The following is an 11,343-nucleotide window of genomic DNA, read 5'->3' on the forward strand; positions in this document are numbered from 1 at the left end:
GGTGCTTCACAGAATTGGACATATGTTCACGGGTAGGGATGGCCATGGGGCAGGTATATCAATCCCAGTCACTGTCCCGTTCATAAAAAAACCATATCCGCCCTGTTACCTATATGAATCGGGGCGGGGAGGGTATGAGGAGTACCCGTATGGGGAAGTTCCCACGGGTTACCCGTAACACGGTGTTAACAAATTTATTTATAATCAAAACTTAAATATAAATCAAACAGAAATAATAACATAAGAATAATGCATTTTAAAATTTAAAATTCAGAAATTCATCTTAAAGTGAACAAACGAATCTTTAAATGACCTGTTAGTTTTTCTAGTTTTTCCTTTCTCATTCCTATTTTCCATCAAAAAAAAAAACCATTTCATTATTTGTATTATTTTTACTATTTTAACTTTTAAAGAATATATCTGATCACAACAAAGAAGCGAAAGTGATGAATATACAAGAACAATCAAGAATATAATAAATGAAAGAAAACTCGACTAAGTAGTAAAAGTATAAAAATTCGATACAAATTCTTGCATAAGAGTCTAATCCCTTATAATATGAAAGTTACGGGGCGGGTATGGGGCGGGGAACTTAAATCCCGTCCACAACCCATCTCCGGAGCTTAAGTTTCGGGTGTTACCCATACCCGATCCCATCTCTATTTGTGTGGGTAAAGCCCTACCTAAACGGGACGGACACCCACGGGGATGCCTTCGGGTGTGGCCATCCCTATCCCCAGGTTGCAAATCTCCCCCCACCCCCCAGGTTTATTTCCCCCAACATGTTCTTCTCTCACAACAGATACACTTCAGGTTTATTTTGTTGTCTGCATTTTTTTTTTGCTTTCTGTAGGTCTCATTTCTTCTCGATTTTCTATTTTCTTACCTGTCTGCTTACTTCAACAGAGATAATCATTAAACCCCAGATTACCAGATATCCGTACGTTCGTTTCCTTCAACTAATTTCACAAACCAGAAACTTGAAAACCTAGAAAACTCTAGTTTCAAAAATCTAACCTATTTTGCGTGTTCTTTGTTTGGTAAACCCTAGCAAACAAATCTTATATGCTACACGTCTGAGGCTCTAAGAAGAATCAGAATCAGGTAGATCCATACCTTTGTTTCTTTCAATTTTAGATACATCAATTTTATCAGATTTTATGAGTTCATGTCGGGTTTTATTCACCTTTTATGTTTGATTTTCTAGCTTTGTTTTTTCTGTAATTCTTTGTATGCTTCGGGATTTTCACTTTATTTTTTCCTCACTCTCACTCTTAGTGTACTGTATTTTGGTGTTTTATTTTTTCAGTCTTTTGTTAAACCTTTGCTGTAGCAAAAGGTTAAAAGTTGGTGTTAATGGGTCTTATGCTCTAGGTTGAGAAGGGTCTTATGATTATGAGTCTTGGGTTCATGGTTTGTGTGTTTGTGTTTAAATTTGTGTGGTATGTTATTTAAGGTTCAGGTATGATTGTCTCAGTTCAGTTATATTATGAAGTGTTACCATAATCTATTGTTTGTCACTGTCAGGTGTCATTGATGATTGATATCTTAAGATTCATCTAGTAGTCTCCTATGGTCTGAGATGAAATTCACAGATATCGTATTGTACTTGGAGAGAATAGCCTACCAGAACTCGACATGGTCACAGCTAGTTAAATTGTTAGTGTGTGAACAGTCTCGTTAGATATGCAAGATACTCGCAGAACATGTTTGTGTGAAAATCTTATATTCTTAGTTTTCACTGCACAAACAGGGTAGCTTATATGGTGTTTTGGTTTGGAAGATTCCCTCTAGGAGCTTGTGTATAGTACTTGTATTTGATATTCTGCATATTTCAATTTTTCATAATATGTAATAGCCTTCCTTGTGTATTTTGAGCGGTAATAAATTTTTACTTTTATTTAATATAACTTGAATGTATTTAGATTCATAATAAAAAATTATTAGATGATCTTGAATGTGTCGTGTTCTGGATTTAGTGTCTGTTATAGGCTTATAGGTGTTTGCAAATCTGATTCTCACTTATTTTTTATTACCCTGTAATTCAGTTCTGGTGGCATAATGAAGGCCATAGACAGGTTTCCGCTTAACCTACTTCTGTGGTAGTACATCTCTATATAGGTAGCAAGGTAGGCTTATTTTCCTTTTTCACCGTTGGTGTGTTCTGCAGTTGATACACATGCAGGGGCAGAGCCAAGATTTCCAAAATGGGGCTGCAAAATTTTCTTTTGGGGTTGCAAAAATATTTTTAGGGGGTGCAAAGAAGCAAAATTAGGCTTATAAATAGCAAAAAACCTTAAATTGGGCCTAAATTAGGCTTTGGAGCCGGCTGGGCAGGGGGTGCAAGTGCACACCCTTGCAATGGGCTGGCTCCGCACATGTAAAACTTGTTACAGTTAAATTACCTACATGATACATTGTTTTTGGAATCCATTAAAAAATACAAACTCAACGTATCATGTATCCGTTCAGTACTGAGTTACTTCTATTTTTTTTTCTTCAGTAAGTTGGATATTGAATTGTTCACTTGTTCATATTATTTTCCTCTGAGTAGACGAGTCCATATTAATTCAGTTAGCTCACAAACAGGTAATAAATAATAGATTAGTTGTAGTAATAACATGTCTTGGTTGTAGCTAAATGGAACTACTACTACCACTGCAACTGACAACGACAGCGTTATCATCAGACCATAATAAGTTGCGAGTCCTATGTCAACTGCTTAGTAGAACAGTTAAATAATAACCTTAATCCGAGAAACAGGGGCGGAGCCAGCCTAGTGCAGGGGTGTGCACCTGCACCCCCAGCCCAGCTTGCTCCAAAGCCTAATTTGGGCCCAAAGCAAATTTTTTTAACTATCCATAAGCCTGATTTTGCTTTTTACACCCCCTAAAATTTTATTTATCTCCCTAAAGCAAACACTTGCACTCCCTTCTTAGAAATCTTGGCTCCGCTAGTGAGAAAGGGATTTAACTAATTTGACATTCAAATTTGTGATGATTGTGAGAGGAGGAAACTTCAACTTGGTGAAATTAGTTACTCTGTTGCTCATGGTCCGGGTTGGGCCGATACTTGCAGGTATTCCATACAGTCCATTTTTGGAAGCGTCATGTCGGACTCTCGGACATGTATCAGTATCGGATACGCTTACCAGTATCTATGCAAGCCAGCTATGGTTAACTTGTTTTTCCGCTTTGTGCAATTTGCTGTTAACTTTTAGATTGTGATGGCTTGCTAAGCATGTGTCAGATGTTGTGCAACTGTAGTTATACTTCTAAAATGATTTGAAATATATGTGGCTGTGCAGTACTTCGGTAGATCGATTTCCATTCACCCAAGTTCCTGTGGAGAGATTGTATGAAGTGTTTTTCTTAACCATTGTCATTGCTTGCCATGGTATCTTCATTTTGTATTCGGTGGTGCAACTTTAGAAAATTGAATATAAGAATGTGGGGCTTTCTTGTGGACCATTTTATGATGTACTTGTGGAAAGAACGTAAGTTTAATAAGTTATGCATGTAATAGGATATACAAAATTTCTGATCAATTGTTCAACTACACACTAGTTTATCACTCTATGCTGCATATTCTGGTTTGTTTGCTTACTCATTGTCAGTATTAAGTTTTTGGTTCGATGGGTCACTCTGTTTTTGTTAAAAAATGCTAGGGAATTTGTTATATGGATTGCTTTATAGCTGTTGGTTTGTCAGAAAATTCGATTGCTTAAATTCTGTAGCTGTTTGCATTGTAGTTTGTTGACATTCTGTAGCTGTTAGCTTAAATTTCTGTTTACTCAAAGTATGTCATGTTGTTTCATTTTGGTTGTACTTTGTTGGGCTGTGAGAAAGAATTGTATGTATTGCATTGTAGTTTTATACAATGGCATTTCTTTGAGCTTATGTTGGGTTTCTACTCTCTACGTGGTGAATTGATCGACTTATTGATCTTTTTCTTAATGTAGAATGTCTCAAAAATGTGATAAAGGTTGGATGAGTGAAGATAGGTTTAGTGATGTCTATAGGAAAGGGGTGGATACTTTTATTAGATTTGCATATAGGAACAGAATAAGAAATTCACGATTCTGTCCCTGCCCGTGTCGTGTTTGTAAAAATAAGAAATCTCTGAGTTTTGCGCTAGTGAAGCATGATTTACTGGTAAACTCAATAGATCAGACATATCTAGTTTGGTCTATACATGGAGTGAAAACCACAAGAACATTACATGTAGTGAAGGAGCATGTAGAAGAAAATGCAGATGATGAAAATGTGCTTAAAGAAACTTTAGTGGAGGAACAAGTAGAAGATAATTTTAGAGAGGAACAGTGTGAGTTAGGGGATTTTGTAGACAATGCCTATGGAGTATTTGAAGGGTTAGAGAATGATTTAGATGAAGATAATCCTCAATATTCCTTTGCTCAACAGCCTGACCTATGGAGTACAAGGACTTAGCTAAGGGAAAAATCTATTCGACATGCGAGGGTGATAGTGAGAAGAACCCTGAAAAGATGCCAAAGAATTTGGTGAATTCACAAAGCAAAAAGTGTAGCATTGTCCAGCAATCAGCATACACTTGGGAGGTGCACATCCTACAACAACAAGAAGTATAAAGTAGTAAGTATTCACCTTCGCGACCTTCAATCTTCGATTACCCTTATCGGCTTATAACCGAATAATTTTGTATTTGTAGGATCAACCGACCGGAAAAACTGTACCACCATCAACTAAAGAGAAGTGGTTGTATGGACACTTAAGAAGTGATGGTACTGCGCATCCTAGCGCAGCTGAGGCACATGTAAGCTTTTCCTTTTGCTTACAAGAAACGTATATCAATATTTACCAACTCCTCCTATTTTGGTCATAATCATTTCCACGGGTAGATAGTACTTATTGCCTCAACACAGCATGATCCTAACCATTAGTTTTGATATCTGAATATGCAGAAGAAGGTAACAGTAACAGAGGCTCTAGAGAGGAATAAAGGAAAAGGAGTTCAGCCAAATCCGAGTAACTTGATTTCTGATGAACTTGATGAGGTGTTTGGAAGAAACAAAAATGGCGGGATTCGTGGCTACTCATCCCATATGTCAAAGGCGCAGGTTCAAATGGCAGTAATTGGAAATTTGTGCCCTTCAACAAAAAGATAGTGATTATGCGCAAAAACTAAACAAAATTGATGCCCACATAAGGTGTATTGGCGGTACACTGACCGGCATCTGAAGAGATTTAGACTCCATATTAGACAAAGTGAATGTAAGTGTTGAATTATGACTTGTCATGCATGTTCCAGTTTTAATACTTGATTAATGATGGTTATTATTCTTGTTCATAGGAGATTATAACCTGCCTGAAACGCAAGGCGCCGACATCAGCATCTCGCTTAGGCACCCCCAGCCCAGAAAAAAGGTCAACTTCTAATGCAGTTCCTCCAAATGAACATGTCATGAATAGCGCCGACAGTAGTACAACTAATCTGTTTTCATCAGACCGAGTTGAACTACTAGATAATAGAGGAAAGGTTGTCGCCTCAGGAGTTGTCGAGAGCGGTGTTAATGGTGAATTTTGTCATTTTAGAAAAGTGAAGCCAACCGAGAAGAAGATCTTTATCAAGGAAGTGTATGATCAATCAGCGGTAGTCTGGGATGGTCCACAGGGAAATGGTTTTCACTATTTAAGACAGTTGTTACTGCCTACTTGGTTGATCTGGTCCGCAGATAGGTTGCAACCTGTGGGTAGCCGCCAGGAATGATATCTTGCTTGTGATCTTTTTGGGGTTCTTTTTTCACAGCGAAGATAGACAAACCAGTTGGCGTCGAACATCAGTGTTTTGTTATTTCAGTCGTAGTTGTGTTCTTGTTGCACAGCATGTACAGGTTGGACACAAGCATGGGAAAAGTATAACTTGTTATTGCTGGTTGGACACAAGCATGGGGAAAACATCAGTGTTCTGTCCTTTTTTGTTATTTCAGCCGTAGTTGTATTCGTTTGCGCAATAAGGATAGATTCCTTTGGGTTAGGGGTGTGCAACGGACGGACGGTTGCGGATTAGGGGTCACCCGCAACCAAACCGTCAAAGCTGCGGATTTGAAAAATCAAACCGTAACCGGCCCAATCACTCGCGGATTGTGCGGTCCGGTTGCGGATTAGGGATTTAAAAAAAAAAAAAAAAGAGATCTGGGCCTGTCTTTGGAATCGTGTTTTTAGTTGGTAGTCGTTACTACCGTTGCGTAAAGCCTAGTGGAAGCTCATTTAAGGTTTTACTTTACTATTGAATTGAATTGGAAGCCTAGTGGAAGCCCATTTAAGCCTAGTGGAAGCCAATGCTATTGAATTGGGGTCTGGGCCTGTCTTATGTTATAAGGTTTTACTTTACTAACCTACGGTGCGGGTAATCCGCGGTTTTCAAAGGATAACCGCAACGCGTGCGGATTTGAGAATCCCATCCATGTCCGTCCCATACGTCTTACGGTTTGGATGAAATCCGTAATTTTGCGGATGGATACAGGTTAAATCCGCGGTTCCGATTTTTTTGCACAGCCCTACTTTGGGTATAACATTTTTTGTTTAGTTTTTGTTCACCAAAATGCTCGAATTGCTGGTTCCAAGCCCAGATAAAGGAGAAGGGAGAAGGATCGGTTTACATTCCATTAAGCTTGAAACATTTATCTATGATGTATTCTTATCAACCACAAGAACTATGATTTTAGGCATACCAAAAACTTTAAGGCATACAAAATAGTTTTCCCATCTTAGATGACCTTATAAGGGGTGTCTATTGGGTAGTTCAATTACCTATATACCCTTGAACCTAAAATCAAAAAATAAACCATCCTAAACATCTCTTCTTCTTCCTCCATCCAAACCACCTTCCTTTTCTCTCAGAATTTTTTTTCATCACTGTAATTAATTATCGATTCGTGAAAATTCGATCATCGGTTAAATTGAACTATATAATGAATCGTACAAAGAAAAAAGCGAACGTCAGGTGTTCTAAATCCTCTTCCAATCCATGAATTAAAGAAGAACCAATTGAAGATGAAGGTGTAAAAACTATAATTGAACCAGAAATTGAATCGAAAATTCAACCATTTGAAGCTCCAACTACTGAAATGAGGATAAGAAGGTATTCCTTATAAACCCAATCTTTTATTTGTTGTTTTTCATGGGTTGAATGGGTTAAATTACTAAAAACTTAGGGTTTTTGACAGTTACAGTAGCGGGTTCGGCTGATAATTGAGTTGAGTTTTGAGCCGAACTGTTCTTGAAATTTCACCCTGAAAGTGTTTATGAACAGTTCGGCTAAACCGTAAATGTCAATTTTTAGCCGAACCCCAAAATGTGTATTGAATACGTCCCAGAACAATGTCAGGTTCGGCTAATACCTTGCAAACCTTCCCGTCCGAACTTGAGAAGTGAAATTTACCCCAGGTGGTTGTCAGGTTCGGCTGACTCGATTAGTTCACTTTCAAGCCGAACCTCTCTCTGTAAACACTTCGAAAATATTGATTTGCAAGCTCTAGGTTCGGCTAGCTCGTGTTGTTGAGTTATCAGCGGAACCTTCTCTTTGCACACTCAAGTTTTTCGATCTTGTTTTGGCCATAACTTTTTCGTCCGATGTAGGAATGACCTCATTCTTTTTGCGTTGTGTTTGTCTTTTCATTCTCTTGAAGTTGAAGATAAGATCTAATTAATTTTAATGAGTTCAATATGGACTTTGGTATTCTCCATCATTAGACTTCACTTTCTTAACACTTTTAGTAATTTCCACCTTTTTTGTTTGGTTCATCCTATGAAAAGGCTCCACAATAGAAAACATATGTAATAAAAATCCTAGAACAACCCCTAAATGTGTATGAACTTAAGTGTTTCATGGAAAATCAGTATCATGTTCGGCTGATGTGATTTTTTGAATATGAGCCGAACTTGGAAAAATATATAGTTCGGCTGATACGATATTTAGAGTGAGAACCGAACCTAACTCTCAGGAATAAGTTCGGCTTGTTATTAGACTTTAATATAAGCCGAACTAGGATCTTGCAAATAGGTTGGAAGTTGGAAAATAAAGGTTCGGCGTATAACGTTAACAAATTCAGCTAGCCGAACTGTTCATCAATTTAGTAGGTTCGGCTTATATTTTTAAGCCGAACATAGTCCTGGTTTGCCGAACCATGATGAAAAATACAATTTCTTGATGATTTCAAGCTACAAAAGTGAGATTAAACATAAAATAGAAGTGTACATGTGTGTTAGAAGTATTGGGTTCCTCATCTATGTATTCATCATCTGGATTTGGCTCATAAAAATCATCATCTTGAGTTTGAGTTTGTGTAAAATCATTCTCATAATCTAAGCCATTTCTGGATCATTGTTGTAGTTGATATGTATTTTCCTAGGTTTGTTAGATGAAGAATGACCCTCCTCATCCATTGAATCAAGAAGAAAAATTTTCTCACTTTCTCCTTCTCAATAAAAACTTTGATTTTTTTTCCCCAAATTTTTTCATCTAAACAAACTTTTATAATTCTGAAAATTATCTTAATCAATAAACAAAAGTTTTAATCACTAATCCAGATTACTAACACTAATACGTAAAGGGTAGATTTGCCATTAAAAAAAATTTGTTAAGGGAATTTCTGATTTTGTTATTTCACATCCGTTTTTGTCTTTATTCAGTATTCCTAATAAGATTTCAGTATGCCCAAAATCATAGTTCCACCACAAACCCTCCTTTCTTGTTTTTCCTCCATATGTGAACACTGAATTGATTCAGAGGGTTAACCGCTTCCATGTTTTCTTATAGTTTTTTACGGGATTCTCCCGACTCTCAACTTATGTGCAGTTGCTAGCTGGTAGTTTTTACTTCCCGCGACACCTACACGACCATGTCCAGCTGATACGTTACCCCCTGCCCGTTCTTCATCAAATGAGTTGTACATCATTTATGCTAGGTTTTGATCTCTCTGGAGATTCCTCTAGTTAATTTAATTAGTACTGCAGAGCGTCAGAGAGCCAGGGACCAAAATCATTTAATATATATTTATTTAATTCCGGTGTAATGATTCTTCCGATCCCGATTACCCGCTGCCATGCCATGCATATTGAGACATTATTCTGCACCACCTTGAATATCCTATCCCGCAACCATGAACCACCCCTCCATTTAGTAGAGTCAAATAAATGAAATCTTTAACGGTACAAGAAATCACTAATATCTAACACCAGACCCTCATTTATTAGGTTTCTGGTTGGGAAGTTTTTAGAGCAACTGCAGTGGTGCGAGTATAACCAAAGACCAAAGAAGGAAAAAAAGATCAAATTTTGGGTTTAGTATCGTATGTGACACTACGGTGGAAAGACTAAATTTGGTCAGACGTACATTATACGTTCGCCTGGTGTGGGGCGTAGACTATACCAACGCCTGATTGGGTAGATCCTAAAAAAAAACAAAAAAAAATGAAAGAAGTGGGGCGGAGGTATAAAGCCCGCCCACTAAAATGGTTTTGAAAACAAAGAATGGGGCGGGGTATAATGCCCGCCCCATACAAAATAATAAAATAAAATAAAAATGGGGCGTAGACTTTATGTACGCCCCATGTGGAGCGTAAACTATACCAACGCCTGATGTGGGGCGTGGAATATACGTCCGCCTGATGTGGGACGTGTACTATATGTCCGCCTGGTAGTGGGGCATGAAGTATACCAACGCTCGACTATATTTTGGTTTAGTCTTGGTCCCAGACCAAATATACTCTGGGTTTTAGTCGTTGATCAAAATTTGATCCATAGTATGTTCCACTACGTCTGTTCAAAAGACCAAATATTTGGGTTTACTCTCCCACTGTGGACGCTCTTAGACGGGACGTCCTAAATCATCAAAATTTTTCCGCACAGGGTATTGTTGTAACTTCGATAGATCACATTCACACGTCTATATATTCATCTCCATTCTTCCTTCAATAGTTCAATTTGACTTATCAAAAAAAAAAAAACCATTCTTCCTTCAAAATCACACAAAGCCCCAAACCCTTTCTTAATCTCCATTGTGTTTTATAGAAACCATGGCGTCTCAGCTGATCGAGACAAACAGAGAGAATGCAGAAACATACACCGGAGATGAAATATGTAAGGCGAAGACTTTAGAGTTGCTAGATGAGATATCATTACCAAATGGTTTGTTACCGTTAGAAGATATAATCGAAGTCGGATGTAACCGAGCAACTGGATTTGTTTGGCTGAGACAGAAAAAGAAGAAAGAACATTACTTCAAGAGTATCGGTAAGCCTGTATCTTATGCTGCGGAAGTAACAGCATTTGTTGAGAAACACAGGATGAAGAAAATAACTGGTGTTAAGAGTAAAGATACAATGTTATGGGTTACTCTTTCTGATATTTATATTGATAATCCTAGTAGTGGTAAGATTGTTTGTAAAACACCTTTTGGACTTTCTCGAACTTTTCCTGTTTCAGCATTTGTAAACGAAGAAACTGAAGAAGAGAAGAAAAGGAAGAAGGAACGAGCAGAAGTAGAAGAGAAGAAGAAGCAAGAAGAAGTAGAAGAAGAAGAAGAGGAGAAGAAGCAAGAAGAAGTAGAAGAAGAGGAGGAGAAGAAGAAGAATGAAGAAGCCGAAGAGAAGGAAAATGCAGAAGACCAAGAGAAGAAGAAGAAGATAATGGAAGAAGAGAAGGAAAATGTAGAAGACGAAGAGAAGAAGAAGAAGATCGAAGAAGTCAAAGCATGATATAATTAATTAAAAAATGAGTTTGTATTAATTTTTTCTGATTAAGCTTATGTTAATTTAAATTGAGAGTAGTAGGAAAAAATTTATAACTAATGAAATAATGTTTTAAATCAATTTAGAAACAGTCTTAGATTTTTTTTTTTTTTTTTATATATCGGATGTAACGATGTACCGAATTAAGGTTTTCTTTTCAGGGTCACCAATCAATTCTGCAGGACATGGTTTTGACTTGTCTTATGTCGCTAGGGATGTGGAAGCGAATTCTGCAGTATACACAACATGGTATATTGATTGATTGAAAGGGCATTTACTCAAGGAGTTAATAAGCAGCAAAAGGACTATGTGATGGGTGCCCATCACAATGTGAATTGTGAAGTAGATTTTTCTTTGGAAATAGATATAGAGTGAAGAGTAAAAAAAAACCACTACCAGAACACTGTCCGTGTCGACCGGGGTTAAAAAAACAATACATTCACCCAATATTTTTAGTTTGGCCAAACTAACTCCGTTGTACTTTGTTCACACATTCCTTCCTCTAAAGAAGAAAATACAAATAAATGCTGATTACAACCTTTATGGTCTTGATCCCGAAAAGAGAACATAAATTC

The 11,343-nt window shown here is 37.4% G+C and overlaps 1 protein-coding gene and 1 long non-coding RNA gene across 4 annotated transcripts; both read left to right on the forward strand.

The window, feature by feature from the left end:
* Nucleotides 1-782: 782 nt before the first annotated feature.
* LOC113345485 lies at nt 783-5,989 on the forward strand. Of its 3 annotated transcripts, XR_003358180.1 has the most exons (7): nt 783-1,104; nt 2,049-2,129; nt 3,079-3,175; nt 3,962-4,610; nt 4,687-4,791; nt 4,940-5,249; nt 5,329-5,989. It is a non-coding gene; the product is annotated as an uncharacterized LOC113345485 (long non-coding RNA). The 3 variants fall into 3 exon arrangements; XR_003358179.1 differs by having other exon boundaries at nt 3,079-4,610; XR_003358181.1 differs by having other exon boundaries at nt 2,049-2,078; nt 3,079-4,610.
* A 4,002-nt stretch (nt 5,990-9,991) lies between these two features.
* On the forward strand, nt 9,992-11,143 carry LOC113345194. Its single transcript, XM_026589006.1, has 2 exons — nt 9,992-10,584; nt 11,038-11,143. The coding sequence occupies exons 1-2, from the start codon at nt 10,055-10,057 to the stop codon at nt 11,141-11,143; spliced, it is 636 nt and encodes a 211-aa protein (XP_026444791.1). The 5' UTR covers nt 9,992-10,054.
* The last annotated feature ends 200 nt before the right edge of the window (nt 11,144-11,343 follow it).

Source organism: Papaver somniferum, unplaced genomic scaffold, assembly GCF_003573695.1.
Source record: "Papaver somniferum cultivar HN1 unplaced genomic scaffold, ASM357369v1 unplaced-scaffold_81, whole genome shotgun sequence".
In the NCBI taxonomy this organism is placed as follows: domain Eukaryota; kingdom Viridiplantae; phylum Streptophyta; class Magnoliopsida; order Ranunculales; family Papaveraceae; genus Papaver; species Papaver somniferum.